Source organism: Penicillium vulpinum (assembly GCF_028829585.1).
Source record: "Penicillium vulpinum strain IBT 29486 chromosome Unknown utg000001l_segment0_segment0, whole genome shotgun sequence".
Taxonomy (NCBI): domain Eukaryota; kingdom Fungi; phylum Ascomycota; class Eurotiomycetes; order Eurotiales; family Aspergillaceae; genus Penicillium; species Penicillium vulpinum.
This window is the reverse complement of record NW_026643241.1, coordinates 4,248,356-4,266,305: the sequence shown is the minus strand read 5'-3', so window position 1 is coordinate 4,266,305 and position 17,950 is coordinate 4,248,356. Positions and strand designations below refer to the sequence as shown.

General features: G+C 54.3%; 2 protein-coding genes across 2 annotated transcripts; one reads left to right on the top strand and one right to left on the bottom strand.

Moving 5' to 3' along the window:
• Window positions 1-207: 207 nt before the first annotated feature.
• N7479_001541 (uncharacterized protein) lies at window positions 208-8,719 on the bottom strand (the record flags this gene model as incomplete). Its single annotated transcript, XM_057249238.1, has 3 exons — window positions 208-3,227; window positions 3,302-6,440; window positions 6,506-8,719. The coding sequence occupies 3 exons, from the start codon at window positions 8,717-8,719 to the stop codon at window positions 208-210; spliced, it is 8,373 nt and encodes a 2,790-aa protein (XP_057113670.1).
• Window positions 8,720-9,527: 808 nt separating this feature from the next.
• Window positions 9,528-17,606, top strand: N7479_001540 (type I polyketide synthase; the record flags this gene model as incomplete). Its single annotated transcript, XM_057249237.1, has 6 exons — window positions 9,528-9,731; window positions 9,792-9,878; window positions 9,956-10,446; window positions 10,521-10,705; window positions 10,766-14,003; window positions 14,078-17,606. The coding sequence occupies 6 exons, from the start codon at window positions 9,528-9,530 to the stop codon at window positions 17,604-17,606; spliced, it is 7,734 nt and encodes a 2,577-aa protein (XP_057113669.1).
• Between the last annotated feature and the right edge of the window lie 344 nt (window positions 17,607-17,950).

Below are 17,950 nucleotides of genomic sequence, written 5' to 3'. Positions count from 1 at the left end.
AGAAAGGCAGGAGGAAATAACAATGTGGGGCGCGCAGGCGCGTATCCCCAGCACGTGATCTAAACGCCCAGGTCCATAACAATCTGGGATAATGCACACCCGTGGACTTCACTCAAGATCTAGGGTTGAAGGTTTGAATGAATGTTTGAACGTTGGATTCAAATTCTATACTGCTTTAAATAAGGTCCAACTTATACATAAATCGCATCAGTGCAAAAAGCCCGCTTTCCTCCAATACTCTACAAATCTAGACACCACTTCCTCACCGACAGGCCCGACTTCTCTCGCCATGGTGCTGCTATGCGCCTGGGCTTGCTCAGTATCTAGAATTAGTCCCCCACAAGCCATCCGCTCAAAGTTTGACTCGAGCCAGTCCGGCATCCCAGGTCGGGCGGCGGGATTCTCGGTCTCGGGTACGAGCGGCGAGGCCCTGACGCGCCGGACCCATTCCTTAAAGGGTACCAAGTCAGTCGAGCTGGGAATCCCCAGGGCGCGGGCGAAAAATTGATTCATCTCGTTCCACGGCTGGCCGACGGGGTTGTCGACGTGGTAGACAGGGTGAGACGCGTTCGGATTCAAGACGAGGTCGGCCATTACGGCGGCGCTGAGATCGACAGGCACCCACTGCATGATCCCGTTTAGTTCGGGCCACGCGCCCAAAGCCTGAGCTGACTTGATGAAGAAAGGCAGGTGCTCGACCGTGTTCCAATACCCACTGGTTGATGAGCCCGCGATCTGCCCTGGGCGGGTCACCTGGGGACGAAACAGGGCGGGAAACTTGTGAAGTGTCTCATCGAGAAGAGCCTCGCAGACCCACTTGGCCTCAGCGTAACCAATAGGCACAGTAGATGAGACGGGGACGCGGCGCTCTAGTACGCGGCCTGTGGTGCCAGACTGGCCGACGACGCCGATGGAGGAGACAAACTGGAAGCCGACCCGGACCCGGTTCCGACCAGGCGCAATGGCTGCATCCCGTGCCAGGTCCAATAGGTTTCTCATAGACTGAAGTTGGGGCGCAAACGCGGCGACAGGGCGGGTCCAGCTCATGGGCCAGGCGTTGTGTATAATGTGTGTGATATTTTGCACAAGCCAAGTGTATTCATGCACCGGCAGGCCGAGTTGCCGCTTGGCCGTGTCGGTTGCCAGTACACGCAGCTTCGCGCGGGATCGCGGCGCCAACTTGATACCTCGTTCCTGGAACGCCTCTTGTTGTCTTTGGAGGCCGGGCACGCTGGCGGAATCGCGGTTCACACATACGACCTGGGCAACCGTTGGATTTTCCGCCAGCTTTTGGACAATGTGGGACCCCAAGCTACCAGTCGCGCCAGTTACGAGAACAACAGCTCCACGACTAGGAGCTTGCCCATTGTTTTGCATCTTTGCCTGTAGTCGAAGCATATTTGGCGTAGCCCAGCCGTTGGCATACTGCTGCACCAGTCTCTCTGCCTCGGTTGTCCGCGCCCCATGATCAATCACTGTTGCCTCTTTCAAAGGAGATGCCTTAGGTGACCGTGGACCCTGGGTGCCTGATGCCATGGCCATGATGACTGTTTGGTACGCATTGGCCGACATGTGTCCATCCGTCCAGTCGACATGCCCGAAGCCGGCGTCGTGCAGTTCGCGCTCCCAATGCTCGGGCTCGGCGGTGGCATGCCTGAGGCCGGAATCGACCAGGCCGAAGACAAGAGAAGCCCAAGGGACATCCCGGGTCATCTGTAATGCCAAGAGGAAGCCGTCTGAGCGCAAAACCGGCCGCACGTTGGAGAACGATGTCACGTTAGAAGAGGCGTTGATCAGCACCAGATGTTGTCCATGTAGCGCTTGGTCCACGATATTCGTGACATCATGCACCGCAAAACGGATAAATGGGTACTGCTGCTCTAAACGCCGGCGGGCGCGACCGACCATGAGATGGGATGAGTCAGTGACGATATACTCGACCGGCCTGTCGAGAGCGGAAAATAGAGACGCCATCACGAGCGTCAATCCCCCGGTCCCAGCTCCTACTTCAAGCACCTTAAACGTCTCTCCTGCGTGGCTGGCAGGAAGGCGCTCAAGAACGCATTTCACGACCTCCTGGATCTGGTCATAACCAGCACGGAAGAAAGGGTACTCAGTATGTAAAGCCTCGAGCAGCGCCACCCCTTTGGCGTTGTCTAATATGATAGATGAGCCATCCAATTGGCTACTCAATATGGCTGTCAACTCCTGACCGGCATGATAGGCCAGCCGGGTGGCTGTTGCAAAGTTTGGATGCTGGGCCAGCAGATCTGGCACCATCGTGTGGCTCGTCTTAGATGGCACTGCCAACCAGGTGCGCGTTACTTGCCCTGTAGTAGAGTCAATATCTACCAGGCGTGCATCTCGCTCTAAGAAGCGGTTTAACCACTGTCCAAGTCGAGCGTGTTGCGGAGGAAATGACACTCGGTTTAGTCGCTGGCCCGGAGTGGCAGAGTGCAGAGGGCACCCAAGCTTGTCAAATGCCTCGACTATGAGTGCCGTACAGAGACGGTTGCTGCTGGCTAGAAAAGCCCGCTCGAATTGATCGACATGGTACTGGCCGAGTACTTTGTCAGTTGCTTGCTTGACTTGGTCAAATGAGATAAGAAGATCCGAAGCCGACAAGGCCAGCTTGCTAGGGGAGCTTGTTGGCACCACGATGGTCTCTGATGGCGGCGTCAAAAGAGGGCTTGAATCGGACCAACTATCAGACGAATCCACGTCATGCTCTCCTATAATTACCGCTGTCGAGTTTCCAGAGGAATCGTCCTCATCGCCAGACTGCTCCTCGTCATAATTTTCTCCGCTTGCACCGTTCGTCGCCTTCAGCACAGCATTCTCAACGCATGCTATAAACTTGCGAAGAGTGTTGGCGCTCATCTGTTCGGTCTGATCTAGCGTGCATCCAAATGCCCGTTCTACTTCACGACCGAGCTCCATGCCCATCAGAGAATCGATCCCGAACTCCGCGATATCGGCATCGAGGCCCATTTCATCAGTATCAAACCCCGTCACGGTGGCGACCAGCTTACAGACTGCCTCTGTCATATCCTTAGTCTGGACTTTAGATGATCTCTTTTCCCGTTTCGGGGGTTGGAGGTGCTCATTAGTCCTCTCAGGAGATCCCGACCCAAACATCGCATTCTCTACACAAACAACAAATTTGCGTAGCGTGGTAGCTTCCATCTGCTGGGCTGGATCCAGCGCGCACTTGAACATTCTCTCCACTACGTTCGAAGTTAGCCTTGTGGAACAACTGGAATAGATATATCCATGTATATATATATGCGATTTCACTTACCTTCACGACCAAATTCCATTCCCATGAGTGAATCAATGCCGTATTCGGCAATCTCGACATCCAGCTCTAGTTCGATGCTCTCGATCCCCGTCAGGCGGGCCACCAAGCTGCGCACTTCGTCTGTCATATCGCGTCGGACGGAGGCTGAGACCAGTTGCGCATTACCTCTCGGCGGAGACTTCGCTTGGATGGCATGGTTTGCTGTCGTAATACTGGCGTCGACGCTCCTAGCAGCGGCCTTAGGTTGATGCAAAGAGACATTTGGTGCAGATTTGATGCGCAAAACTGAATCATCCTTGGTCCTCATCTGCAGCATCCGGCTCATGGACGTTTTCGCCACGCGCCCCCACTGCACACCTAGCATGACTTCAGCCAGCTCTCCAGTCGTAGGATCGAAGATGAAAATGTCCGTCATGTAGGATCGCTCCCCTTGTCGTGCATGGCGGCCATACACGTGCCACGCGTCGATCCCCGCATGCGCGGCCCTTTGATGGGTCGGCGCCCGCATTAGCAGCTCAACTCCCTTAGCAATATAGATATCCTCGCTCAGCCTCGATGTCTCTGGACTCATCAGGTTGGTCCACATGCCGCCGATTTGCGCAAATGAGTCACTCAGTGGCACATCTAGCCAGGTGTTCGGCCGCCGGTGCTTCGCGTCCAGCTGCACCAGACCGGCGCACTCAAATCCGGAGCCCACGACATAGCGCACGCCGCGGTAAATATCTGAGTAATCAACTACCTGACCAAAGGCTCGGTAGACCTGACGGCCTTGAAGGATTTCTACCCCGTCCTCGTCAAGACCAGCGTGAAGCAGTTCCTGAGTCCGATTGTAACTGACCAGCCTCGCCAGCTGTGAAAACTCTTTGATATACTGTTGGTCTTCCTGTGAGCGCACTTGCACACACGCATCCGCATGCGTTTCCTCTCTGGCTGATTCATTCTCCACGCTGAAGAATCGAGCCTTCCATTCTTGAGTGGCATCAGCCGCCACCAGATCTAGATAGAAGGCTCGCGACGGATCGAAGCAGATTGGCGAGTGGTTGACCATATCACGCACCACAGGCTGCATGGCGCCGGCCTTCGCCCACTCTGGATGCAGACTGAGCACAGCCTCGATCATGATATCAAATTCGAGTGTGGCCGGGCAGATAGGCGCCGTGTGGGCCACCACGTGGGCCGACACCAGTTCCATGTATTGGTCAGACTCTGTATTGATGCGGAAACGGGCGTGATTCATGCTGCTGTCTTGATATCCGATAAATGTCCACAACGCTGATGGCTTCTGCTTGCCGCCTGCCTCTGCTGGAAGCAAACCGGTTTGGTCAAGGAGCATTTGGGCAGCCCTCTTATTGACCTCTTTCAACGGCGATTGGATAGGAAGCCAATGCCGCGAGGAGGGCGATTTGTCAAACTGATATGGTGGCAAGACCATCGTCGGGTAATCTGATGCCTGCAGCAAGTGGTGAGCCCAAAACTTTACCCGGAGACCCTGTTTCCAAAGCGCGACCGTGGCGTCGGCCAGGCCGTCAAGACCAGACTTGCAGTTGGTTACGGAAAGACTTTGGAAGTGTTGATCCGATTTTGTTGGCGCCAACGCTCGTGCGGCCATGGCCGTGATGGTGGAGTTCGAACCAGCCTCTAGGAAGATAACGTCCGGATGTTTCTTGGACAGGCGTTGCACGGCATGGTTGAAAAAGACAGGCTGGCGCATTTGCTGGGGAACGAAGGTCCAATCCAACTCTCCTTGGCTCGCCTCTGCCGTAGCGCGTTCGATGGGGATGACCGCTGGGTGGAATTTCAACTGCTTCCCAACCTCCCCCAAGCCGTCCACCAATTTGTCGACCAACTTGGAATGAAATGCGTTGGTCACGACGAGTCGTTTGCTCTTGACCTGGAAAGATTTGCCGTCTATCAGGAGTTGCACGGCGTCCAACGCTGCTGTAGTGCCAGCTAGCGTGAAGCTGCGCGGACCGTTATAACATGCAATGCTAACCGAGCCATCTGAATCAGAGGCACCATTGGCCGCTTGGACAAGATCGTGAACCCTCGATTCGTCGGCCTCAACCGCCATCATGGCACCGGATTCTGGTCCCCACAAATCACGCACCAGTGTGGCTCTCGCCGCAACAAGCCGCACCGCATCCTGCAGCGTTAATACACCCGCCACGCACAGAGCAGTAATTTCACCAAAAGAGTGGCCGACTACTGCGACAACTTTCGACTGGAGACCACAATCTTCCCAACTCTTGGCACAGGCATACTGCATGGCAAACAGCATAGTCTGTAAGTGGATGACATCTCGTACCTGTTCGCGCATGAAAATATCAGGGTAGATACTCGGAACCCCAAGAGATGTGACAACAGAGTCAACTTCATCCAGATGCTGGCGAAAGACGGGGATAGACTCATATAGATTACGGTCCAAGCCTATCGATTGGGAAATCTGGCCGCCAAAGCACAGGATCACCGGTCTCTCTAGCTTGATTGAAGTGATGCTAGTTGGGACAGCAGCATTTGACTCAGCTTCGACCCCCTGCCGCAGCTTTTCCTCAAGCTCATGAAGAGAACGACATGTGAAAATATAGCCATGCGGAAGGCCCCGGTTGGACTGTTGGCTCATGTTGAATGATATATCAGCAAGAGAATAGGGCGTTGTGGCCAACGAAGACAGATATGAAGCCAACTTGGTCCTGTAAGCAGCGATCGCGCGAGGATCCATGCCGGGAATCCAAAACGGGTACTGGCAGTTCTCGCTCGTGATTCTCGATCGACCACGCGAGGGCGCTTTGGCTTGCGCGACAATCATGGATGCATTGCTTCCGCAAGCACCATAGTTGTTGATAAGGGCCACCTTGTGCTTATCGTCCCATGACCGCAGCTTGGTGATTACCTCCATCATGTCATCCGGTCGCACGTCAATGTTATGATTCATTTTGGTAAAGCTGGCTTGGGGCGGAATGAATCCTTGGTGCATCATCATAATGACCTTAATGAGTGAAAGCACCCCGGAAGCACCTTCTGCGTGGCCTACAAATCCTTTGACAGACCCAATAGCCAACTTGTTGCGACGGCCAGACACGGGGCCTCCAAGAGCGGAGCGAATACTCTCATACTCTGCCGGATCGCCCACCGCCGTACCCTGTACTGAGTAATTAGCAGTGAAACAAGCTTTGTCAAAGAAACAATACGAGCTTGAAAACTTACCGTGCCATGAGCCTCCACCAATGATATGTCTTTTGCCGGTACCCCCGACTTACGTACCACGTCCGTGAGCAGACGGGAGAGAGAGGGTGCATTTGGTACAAATAAGGGCGTTGAGTTCTGATTCTGGTAAACGCCTGTACTGGGAATCGTTGCAAGCACAGGATTTCCGTCGCGCACTGCATCGGACAATTTCTTGAGAAAAACAAACCCGAATCCCTCAGCGCGACAGTAACCATCCGCATTGTCGTCGAACGGCTTGCACTGGCCAGTTGGGCTGAGAAAGTTCCCAGCCGCCATATCCTGGTGCCACAGCATACTAGTGATGATGCTGGAACCGCCGACCAGAGCTGCCGTACACTCGCCTGCCATGATGTTGAGACAGGCGGTATGGAGCGCCACCATAGAGGATGAGCACGCCGTATCTAATGTCATACTGGGGCCGGTCCAGCCGAAGAAGTGCGAAAGCCGCCCACTGATGAAGCTACGGAGTTGTCCAGTGGCAGTGAACGCGTTAGGCTCGTTGCTGAACGCGTTTTGATCGTAATCTACGGCCGCGAGTCCGTGGTAGACGCCGACATGCTTGTCTGGCTGGGACATTGCGAAGTAACCGGATTGCTCCACGGCTTGGTAGGCTGCCTCCAGAGCAATTCGGCCTTGTGGGTCTATGGCGGCCGACTCTCGCGGGCTGCGCTTGAAGAACCTGTGATCAAACGCGTCCGAGTCGCGCACGAAGCAGCCATACCAATTGCGTTGGCCCTCTGGGCCTTCTCGAAACAGTACATCCTGCGGAAGACGATCTCCGGTGATGATCTCGTGTTGACTCTCTCCCGTCTTGAGCATATCCGCAAACTCCAGCAGATCATCGGCCCCCGCCGTCTTCACAGACATTCCAATAACCGCAATAGAGTCTTTTTTGTCGTTGAGGTCCGGCGTGGAGGGTACCGGAAGTTGGAATTGACTGGGGATAAAAGAGGATGAAGGCTCTGGTACCCTAATTTCCGTGAGAGGCTTCACAGGAGGTGAAAGGCGTGCTGCATCATCCGGGACGTATATCTGGCGTTTTCCTACACGCCGCATCATACTCGGTGGGACACACTTTTGCAGACCCAGAGTCACCAACAGTGGCTGCTTATCCGCCATAACAGAGGAGAATGTTCCGAACCAGTTGCATTGGTGCACTAAAATTCCTTGCACTAGCATTTCGGTAACATTCGGCGCCTGCACCGCCTTCCCTTCGGCGCGGTTGTTGTACGTTGTCAGAGCCATTTTGTCCGCAGCCGCGTACTGTAGACCCTCCATGGCATTGCACATTTCCACGAGCATGTCGGCATAGATTTTCCATGCCGAATCCGGGCTATGAATGTGCGCCCGCATGCCCAGCTCCTGAACGATCGCCCCAGCCTCTGCCCGAAGCCGGTTCGATAAGAGCGGCGCGGTGTTCTCTGTTGTGATGACAGTGGCACGGGTGGCGTCGAACATCACCGCCAGGTACGAATCCGGGGATAAGGACTCAATGATGCGCCGTACCTCATCTTCTTGCTTGGGGCTGATCCAGGCTACAGCAAATGCCGTCGATCGGCCTTTGCCTCGGGCACTGTCCCACACGTTGCGGGCATCGGCGAGTGCGCCCAAGAGCATCGCCAACCGTACCGCCACCGAGCCATACTTTTCTAGCTCGTGTCGGTTATGTGCGCTGGCCACGGCGATAGCGCTTAGCATCCCCCCGCAAAACCCTAGGGACTCAAAGCGGTTCGTTTTTTCTGACTGTTGATGCAGCTGCTGTTGAGCAACAAGGTTGGCGTGAAGGTCTCCTCCGGCAGTGCTATCCTGGGTGAGCTCCAGGTACTGCCAATATTGCGTGAGCTGGATTAGGACCATTAAAGGAGTAATGATGATGTTTGGTAGTTCAGCCTCGGGCAACATGTTGGTCTGTTCATGTCGAAACCATGCATCCAAGTCGCTTAGCTGCTCGTGGCCCGGGATGGCAGCCCCAACTTCGGGAATCTTTTCTGAGAGGGTTTCCCAATAACCGGTTAACCCTGTGATCGCCTTGAGAATCCATTCTCGGTGAGGGCCTTGGGCGATGGGTCGAACATGTTTGTCCATCGCCTGCTTTGTAAAGGTGCCAATATGTGGGCCAAAGATGAATGTCGTCGCGAGCTCCCGCGACGCATCGACCGCGGGCCCTGCGCTATTGGTCTTTGTCCGTGACATAGTGTGTGTAAGATGGGCGGACGATGTCAAAATTTTGGACAAGGAAGAGTAAGAAGTATCAACAAAACAAATCGACAGAAAAAGAGGAGGAATCCGATGCACGACTACATAGGTCGTTTGTTTATCTCACTGGAATCCATTAGGATGCAATATTATAAGGCTGTAATTCAGTCCGACCAGAAGGAGTAAGGCTTAGGGCCTGGTTTGCTTCTGAGTGGCTGAGCGCCTCCCGTAATGCGGAGGGAGTAATACTCGGGCCCATGTCGACCGCGCACAAGGTCATTACGGGCCCGAGTATGATCCCGGGGCTTCGGGAGTAGAGTAATGATTGTACTGGATTCCTTATGGCACAGAGTAGAGCAGGATTACGATAACGAAACAGCATGTGAGCCAGAACAAGCCTCATTGGCTTATGATTCACGGTTCAAGAGTAGGACCGCGTTTTTATGGCTTGGAGGGCCGCCGTCGGATTTCTCTGCCTGGTGCATAATAAGCCTTTTTTCGGTCGACAATACTTATCTCAGAGATTCTAGATAATATCTAACGATACGAAAGACGACCTCGGGACGCATTCTAAGCCACCAAACAGAGGCCTGAGAAGATCTGCAGACTTGCGGATATTCACCCGTTCACGATCTAGGAATTCCAATTCGACGTCAGACTTATCTGGACGAATGAATGAACGCTGTGATTGATCTCATAGAAGTTTCCCGGATTGAAATTTATTTTGGCCTTCTCGTCACATCTATAGCCTGACAGGTCCGATCTACTATTTCCAGCTATCATCAATACCTCCAACCATCACAACATGGGCAGCACCAGCGTGGACGCTCAATGGGCCACTGAGCCCATTGCTATTATTGGCCTGAGTTGCCGGTTCGGGGGTGACGCCAGCAACCCTGAAAAACTATGGAGTATGCTAGCTGAGGGCCGAAGCGCATGGTCCGAGGTACCGTTGTCTCGGTACGGCCACAAGGGACAATATCATCCCGACAATGCAAAGCTAGCCACCGTGAGAGACGCTGCTTTCGTTTGAGGAATCGATCCTAAGTTGCTAACCAACGAACTCTAGACAAGCGTGAAGGGAGCTCACTTCATCGAAGAAGACGTGGGCCTCTTTGATGCCGCCTTTTTTGGCTTTCCGGCCGAAGTTGCTTCGGTAAGATAACCTCTTCAACAATACCAAGACATGCCGGTGTAATAGAACACTCACATACTTATGGTGACTCCCAACAGGCCATGGATCCTCAGTTTCGGCTCCAGCTCGAGTCGACTTACGAGGCGCTGGAGAACGCTGGCCTCACACTTGCTCATGTCGCCGGCTCTAACACATCAGTATACGCCAGCGTCTTTACGCACGACTACCATGATGGGATTCTACGGGATGGGGACAACCTACCGCGGTCTACTCTACTTGGTACGTTTTCGGCCATGGCATCTAACCGAATCTCGCACTTCTACGACCTTCGGGGTCCGAGCATGTCAATCGATACAGGCTGTTCCGGTGCTCTTGTATCACTGCACCAGGCCATCCTCGGTCTGCGCGCTCGTGAAGCCGATATGTCAATTGTTTGCGGAAGCAACCTGCTGCTAGCACCAGACTGTTTCAAGTTATTCTCTTCACTTGGCATGCTCTCGCCTGACGGCAAGTGTTACGCCTTTGATTCGCGCGCAAATGGCTATGGCCGTGGCGAGGGAGTCGGTGCTGTTATCATCAAGAGGCTAAGGTTAGTCCATATACGATTCGAAGAGATACAGAGAGTAGTGGGTGGTGGAGACTAATGAACATCAATCTCTGTAGCGATGCCCTGGCGGCTGGCGATCCGATCCGAGCCGTTATTCGCGAATCGGCTCTGAACCAGGATGGAAAGTCCGAAACCATCACGTCGCCATCAGAAGCGGCGCAAATTGAACTCATGCGGGAGACGTACCGCCGAGCCGGCCTTAATCCCAACGACACTCAATACTTTGAGGCCCACGGTACCGGTAAGCCAACTGGAGGCAATTCTGATGAAACTCTACTGACTTCAGCTTTTCTCTTCCCAGGCACACCAACGGGGGATGGCATTGAGGCGCGCTCTATCGCAACTATGTTTGGACGAGAAAATACAGGACGGACCCGGCCGCTGTATGTCGGCTCAGTCAAGACATCTCTCGGCCATACCGAGGCAGCATCGGGCATAGCGGCGCTGGTCAAGGTTGTCCTAGCCATGGAAAGGGGCCAGATCCCAGCCAACACTAATTTTGAGAAACCAAACCCCAAGCTGAAGCTAGATGAATGGGGCCTGAAAGTCGTCACGGAGATGGAGTCCTGGCCGGCCGCCGAGGGTGAGACGCGCCGTGCTTCCATCAATAACTTTGGCTACGGCGGAACAAATAGCCACGTCATCATGGAGGACGCCAGGCCCTTCCTCTCTCAAAGCTCCACTAGAACAAGGATAGAGAAGGATTCGGTTTTGAAGAGAGAGGTGCTCATTATGTATGGCCGCGACGAGCAAGCCTGTCAAGGCATGGTTTCTGCCGTTAAAGGGTACCTACAGGGCCGCACTTCCTCGACTGCTGACCCGGAACGCCTCATAAAAAATCTAGCCTGGACTTTCGGCATGCACCGGACGCGCTTTCCGTCGGGTTGGGTCTCGACACACACCGTGCAGTGGTCCGGCAATGAAAATGTGCTGGAGCAAGTCATCCATTGCCTGGACGAGCCTCAGTTCAAGCCAGTCCGCCTTCCAGGAGACAAGGTGCCGCGCATAGGAATGGTTTTCACTGGTCAAGGAGCCCAGTGGAATGCCATGGCGCGCGAACTGATCGATACATACCCCTTATTCCGGTCTACTATTCAGGAGGCGGAGGAACACCTCGTCAAGTTCGGCGCCAGTTGGTCCCTGATGGAGGAGCTGATGCGGGATACGGCCACGACTAGAGTCCACGACCCTGCGCTGAGCATTCCCATATGCGTTGCCGTACAGGTGGCCCTGGTTTCCTTGCTCTCGTCATGGGATATCAGACCCACGGCCGTCAGCAGCCACTCATCAGGTGAAATTGGGGCTGCATATACCGTCGGGGCCTTGGATCTGCGTCAAGCGATGGTGGTTGCGTATTACCGAGCAGCCATGGTGGGTGAAATGTCGCAGAGATCTCAGGGCCCCAAAGGTGGCATGGGTGTTGTTGGAGTTGGGGAGAGCGCCGCCCGGGACTATCTTGACCAGCTAACAAAGGCAAACGGCAAGGCAGTGGTTGCATGTGTCAACAGCCCCAGTAGTATCACAATTGCGGGCGATGAAACGGCCGTTCAAAAAGTCCTAGACCTGGCCACCCAGGATGACGTATTTGCACGCCGACTCAAAGTCGACACGGGCTACCATTCCCACCACATGATCCCCGTTGCTGAAGGCTACCGACAGGCCCTCCGTGCTGCTCTTAGCTCTGGAGACGGTGTAGAGGACAAAGAGCTAGATGTAATTTTCTCGTCACCTGTCACTGGGAGCCGCATTACGCGCACAAAACAGCTGGTCGATCCGGAGCACTGGGTCAACAGTCTGACACAGCCAGTGGAATTTGTCAATGCATTCACCGATATGGTGATTGGCGACATGAGCGAGCCGGCCAGCCACGGCCACAACGTGGACGTTGTTCTTGAAGTCGGACCTCACACTGCGCTAGGAGGTCCTATCAAGGAGATCCTTGCACTCCCCGAATTCGAAGGCCTTAGCCTGCCCTACATGGGCTGTCTCGTGCGCAACGAAAATGCACAGGACTGCATGCTCAAGATGGCCCTCAATCTCCTGCGTAGGGGCCAGCACATTAGCCTCTCTCAACTCGGCAGTGATACCTCACACGAGCCCCGTGTTTTGACCGATCTGCCTCCTTACCCGTGGAACCATAACGTTAGGAGCTGGGTGGAGTCACGCCACACCCAGTCCTATCGCGCGAGAGAGGAGGATTTCCACCACCTTCTCGGTTTCCCTGTGCCAGGCACGAATCCTGATGCAGCGTACTGGAGACAGCAAGTGCGAGTTTCCGACAGTCCGTGGCTGAGAGACCATGTCGTGCAGGGAAGCATTCTGTACCCCGGTGCGGGCTATGTTTGCTTGGCGATTGAGGCCATGAAGCAGCTTGCAGAGAAGAGTGACAAGGGCGCATCGCTGGCTGGTTTCAGCCTGCGCGATATCGAGATCCACCAGGCCCTTGTAGTACCTGACAGTGCGGACGGTATCGAGGTACAGACGGTGCTTCAGACTGTAAGTGACAAGGAGGTCGGCTCCCAAGGCTGGAAGAAGTGGGAGGTATGGTCTGTAACAGCAGACAGCCGCTGGGCACAACATGCTCGTGGACTCATCCAAGCCGATTTCAACGGTCTAGCGACAAAGACCGTCGGTAGCTTTCTGTCGGAGTTGGGATACGTCCGACGTATCGACCCTGATGACATGTGGGCCCATTTTCGTGCTCTGGGCCTTTCTCACGGTCCCTTATTCCAGAATATTTCAAGCATCCTGCATGATGCCAGCAACAAGGATACTAGACGTTGCGTGACAACCATCGACGTGCCGACCGAGAATTCCCCACTGGAGAAGCATCTAATCCATCCAGCGACATTGGACTCAATCGTTGTTTCGGCCATTGCAGCCCTCCCCAGTGCCGGTGCCTATGATCAGGGCCCTCGAGTACCACGGTTCATCCAAAACTTAAGAGTTTCATGTTCGATGCCTTCCGCGGCCGGCCACCAATTCATTTGCAACACCACGCTACCACAATTTGACGCACAGAAGCTCACGGCCGATATCACGCTCGTTAATGGCCATGAAGCTGTACTGGAGATGGAGGGCCTCGTGTGCCAGTCTTTAGGGCTCAGCGCCACCGCCCAAGCTTCGAAACCAGAGACCAAGGAACTATGCACCGAGATCAAGTGGGCACCAGACCTGACCAGCACCCTCTCGCTGGGGTCGTATGGTGCGTCACAGCTTCTGGAGAGGCTCGGCCCAGCAAATGAAATGCGGAAGTATGAGAAAGATGTGCTAATGCGCCTGAGGCGTATCTGCATTTACTTCTATCACGATGCGGTGCAAAGTCTGACTGAGCAAGACGTGGCTAACCTCGCGCCGCACCTGGTCAGGTACCATGATTGGATGAAGGAAGCCCTTGTACTTGCAGCCGCACAAATTCTAGGCCCCAACAGCGATACGTGGGCAAAAGACTCGCAGCAGATGCGCGAGAGAAACATCATCCTTGCCTCTTCACAGAGCGTCGAGGGGGAGCTGGTATGCCGGCTTGGTCCTATGCTTGTGTAAGCTTCCCTCAGAAAAAGAAGAAAAAAAAGGAGAAAATACCTCTTGAGAGCACGATTCTAACTTATAACAGGCCCATTCTCCAAGGCAAGTTCGATCCGCTCCAGCTCATGACAGAGGAGCTGCTGAACAGATACCAAACAAATGCCTTACGGTTGAGCCCGGTTCTTTCCAATCTCACCTCCCTGCTGTCCACCATCGTTCACAAGAACCCTCGCGCCCGTGTGCTTCAGATCGGCACAGATTCGGGAGCGGTCCTACGCCACGCGCTGAAGGTACTTGGTAGCGACGAAGAAGGCGGCCCATTCGTTGACAGTTGGCATTTTATCGACAAAGCATCGTCGACTTCCTTTGAGGCCACCAAGAAAGAGCTTTCAGCGCAGAGCGAGTATTTGGAGGTGAGCTTTAGCGAGCTAGATATTGAGCAGGACCCATCCGACCAAGGTGCCAAGCTGGGAAATTATGACCTTGTGGTTGCCATCGACACGTTGCACAAAACCAAGAATCTCAGGAATGCAATTACAAACGTACGCAAGCTGCTGAAACCCGGTGGCTCACTCTTGTTTGGAGAGACGACACAGAGTCAGATCGACCAGAAACTGGTCTTTGGACTCCTTCCCTCTTGGTGGACATCCGAAGATGCTGAACGTGGTTCGGGTCCTCATCTGTCCGCTCCCATGTGGCAGGACTTTCTCGTAGGTGGAGGCTTCACGGGCCTTGAGGCTGAGCTTCGCAGTTGGAGGTCAGATGAGGACATGCATACGATGAGCACCATGCTTTCATCGGTGCCTGCGACGTCCTTGGAGCTGCCCGAAAAGGATGTCGTCATCGTGGTAAGTAGCCAGGCGCCTCCACCGACGTCCTGGCTAGACGCTTTGCGCAAGTCCATAGCGCAGGTGCCGGGCAGGGAAATTTCTGTTTCAACAATCGAAGCTACCACAGCATCAACCTTCCTTGGGAAGGCTTGCATATTCTTAGGCGAGGTGGACCAGCCATTGCTGCACAATCTCGGCGACTCGGTCCTCCGAGGTATCAAGGACATGGTCACCAGTTGCTCGAACCTGGTTTGGGTCACACGTGGCGGTGCTATTGAGTGCGACAGACCCGAAATGGCTCTGGCCTCCGGTTTCTTGCGTGTCTTGCGAAACGAGTCTGTTGCTCACAGCCTCATCTTGCTGGACTTAGACCCCAGCCAACCCACGTGGTCTGAGTCAGCTTCCTCGGCCATTGTGCACATGCTAAAACATGGCTTGGCTTCCGAGGACGACGTCTCTTCCGCAGTACAAGAAAACGAATTCGCCCTGCGTGATGGTGTGCTCATGATCCCGCGCCTTGTTAAGGATCCAAAGCGAAACAGACTGGTCTCACCGGAAGGACCTGATTGGACGTCCCCTAGTTCTTTGCCGGAGGTACCTTTCCTTCAGGCAGATCGGCCGTTGCGTCTGGAAGTTGGCATTCCCGGCCAGCTGGATACGCTGGCATTCGACGTCGACCGCGAGGACGAGGACACCTCTGATGCCAACCTAGTTGAAATTGAGCCTCGAGCGTACGGGCTCAATTCCCGGGATGTCTCGGTAGCCATGGGTCAACTGCGCGACCGCGGGATGGGACTGGAATGCGCCGGCATTATCACGCGGTTAGGTCTGGAGGCTGCCGACCAGGGATTCGCAGTAGGTGATAAGGTTATGGCTCTACTGCCTGGCCACTTAGGCAGTCGTGCCCTTACGAGCTGGCAGCATATGGCGCATATGCCTGATGAAATGGGCTTTTCTGAAGCCGCATCGCTTCCATACATATTTAGCACCAGTTATATCGCCCTGATGGATATAGCAAGAGTCCGCCCAGGCCAGTCGGTCTTGATCCATGCGGCGGCAGGTGATGTTGGCCAAGCAGCAGTTATCCTCGCTCAGGACTATCTAGGTGCCGAGGTCTACGCTACCGTTGACTCCCCAGAGGAACGCGACTTGCTCACAGGTGAATACGGCATTGCGAATGAGCGCATCTTTTCCAGCAGGGATGTATCCTTTGCAAAGGGCATTCTCGCCGCCACAAGTGGACGTGGTGTTGATGTTGTACTCAATTCGCTGTCTGGGGCTTTACTGCAGGCCAGCTTCGATGTTGTGGCATCTTTTGGCACCTTTGTCGAACTAGGTAAACACGATGTGGAGAACAGCAGCCTTCTTAACATGGCCAGCTTCTCCCGGGTAGCAACCTTCGCGTCGCTCGACTTGATGGCAATTCTTCGAGAGCGAGGGGATGAGGTGCACCGTGTTCTTAACGAGGTGGTTCGCCTCACTGAGCAGTTTATTGTTCGGCCTATTCGCCCAGTCACGGTCTACCCTATAGGAGAGGTCGCACAAGCGTTCCACCATATTCAAGCGGGCAAACCCGTAGGCAAGGTCGTGCTGTCGATCGAGCCTGATGAACAGGTCCGGCTAGTGCCACGTGCCCCGATACCCAAGCTCCAACCAGACGCATCATACCTGCTCGTTGGTGGTTTGGGCGGTATCGGCCAATCTATTGCACACTGGATGGCTGCCCATGGCGCGCGGAATATCATCGTCCTTTCCCGCAGTGCCGGTCGTGCCGACAAGTCCGGGTCATTTGTGGCTGGCCTGCGCGAGGTTGGTTGCCACGTCGTAGCTATCTCCTGTGATGTCGCCGACAAAAATGACCTCGCGAGAGCTCTTAACATCTGCACGCACGACGAGAAACTGCCGCCGATCCGAGGAGTGGTGAATAGTGCAATGGCACTGCAAGATTCACTTTTCGAACAGATGACGCTAGAGAACTGGCAGGCCTCCCTTCGTCCCAAAGTGGCCGCGACGTGGAATTTACACGACCGGTTTTCGGATCCGGGCTCGCTTGATTTCTATATAATGCTCTCATCCCTCTCGGGCATCCTCGGCATTGCCAGCCAGGCCAACTACGCAGCAGGTTGTTCGTTCCAAGATGCGCTGGCACGCCGGCGACGATCCATGGGACTTCCAGCTGTGTCGCTCGATTTAGCTATTGTGAAGGATGTCGGATATGCATCCATATCCGAGGCCCGCGCTGTCTTGGACAGCTGGCGCCGAGCGGGCCACTCGATCATTCTGTCCGAAGCGGACGTTTTGCAAGCCTTTGCGGCGGCCGTTCTGTTTCCTCTCGACCAACCTCAAATCATTGTCGGTCTGAACACGGGCCCGGGGCCACAATGGGACTCCGTCATGGGCCACGATGGACGATTCCAGCCTCTGCGGTTTCGGCAGTCGACCGCCGCTCGAAGCCAGGCGCTTGAGACTGAGACGGACGGCGTGACAAAATCACTGTCTGTGCAACTGAAAGGGGCCAGCTCGCCTGACGAGGCAACGCAGTTGGTGGGTGAAGCAATTGCCAACAAGCTTGCGGAGGTCTTCATGATTCCAGCCAGCGACATTGACTTGACTAAGTCGCCTGTCCAGTATGGCGTCGACTCGCTGGTCGCAGTGGAGCTCAGGAACATGCTTACGCTTCAAGCGGCCGCTGAAATTTCCATCTTCAATGTTCTCCAGAGCGTGTCGTTGGCGGCACTGGCGGCGGATGTTGTAGCCAAGTCAAAACATGTGACTAAGGCGTTGTAATTACACCTCGCGAAATGCTGCTACTCAGAACTCACGATTATGACAGCAGATACCTGCCCGGCAAGTAGTCAAGGACTCAGGAGTCACGCCTCAGGACAGATGGCAATTTCAAAAATCTAGCTCACACCGCCCTACCTACGCCTATATTATGAATACATACATTTCCATTAACTATTCTAGTACTCCATACATATACTACATAGTATGTAGGTGTAGTACATATAGTTAATAATGCATATTTGATTCATACTCGTAACTATCAATATTTGATATTACCCAACTCCTAAATTATTAGAAAATACCTAGTTTCAGTACATTGATATATTATAAATTCGTAGGGAAAC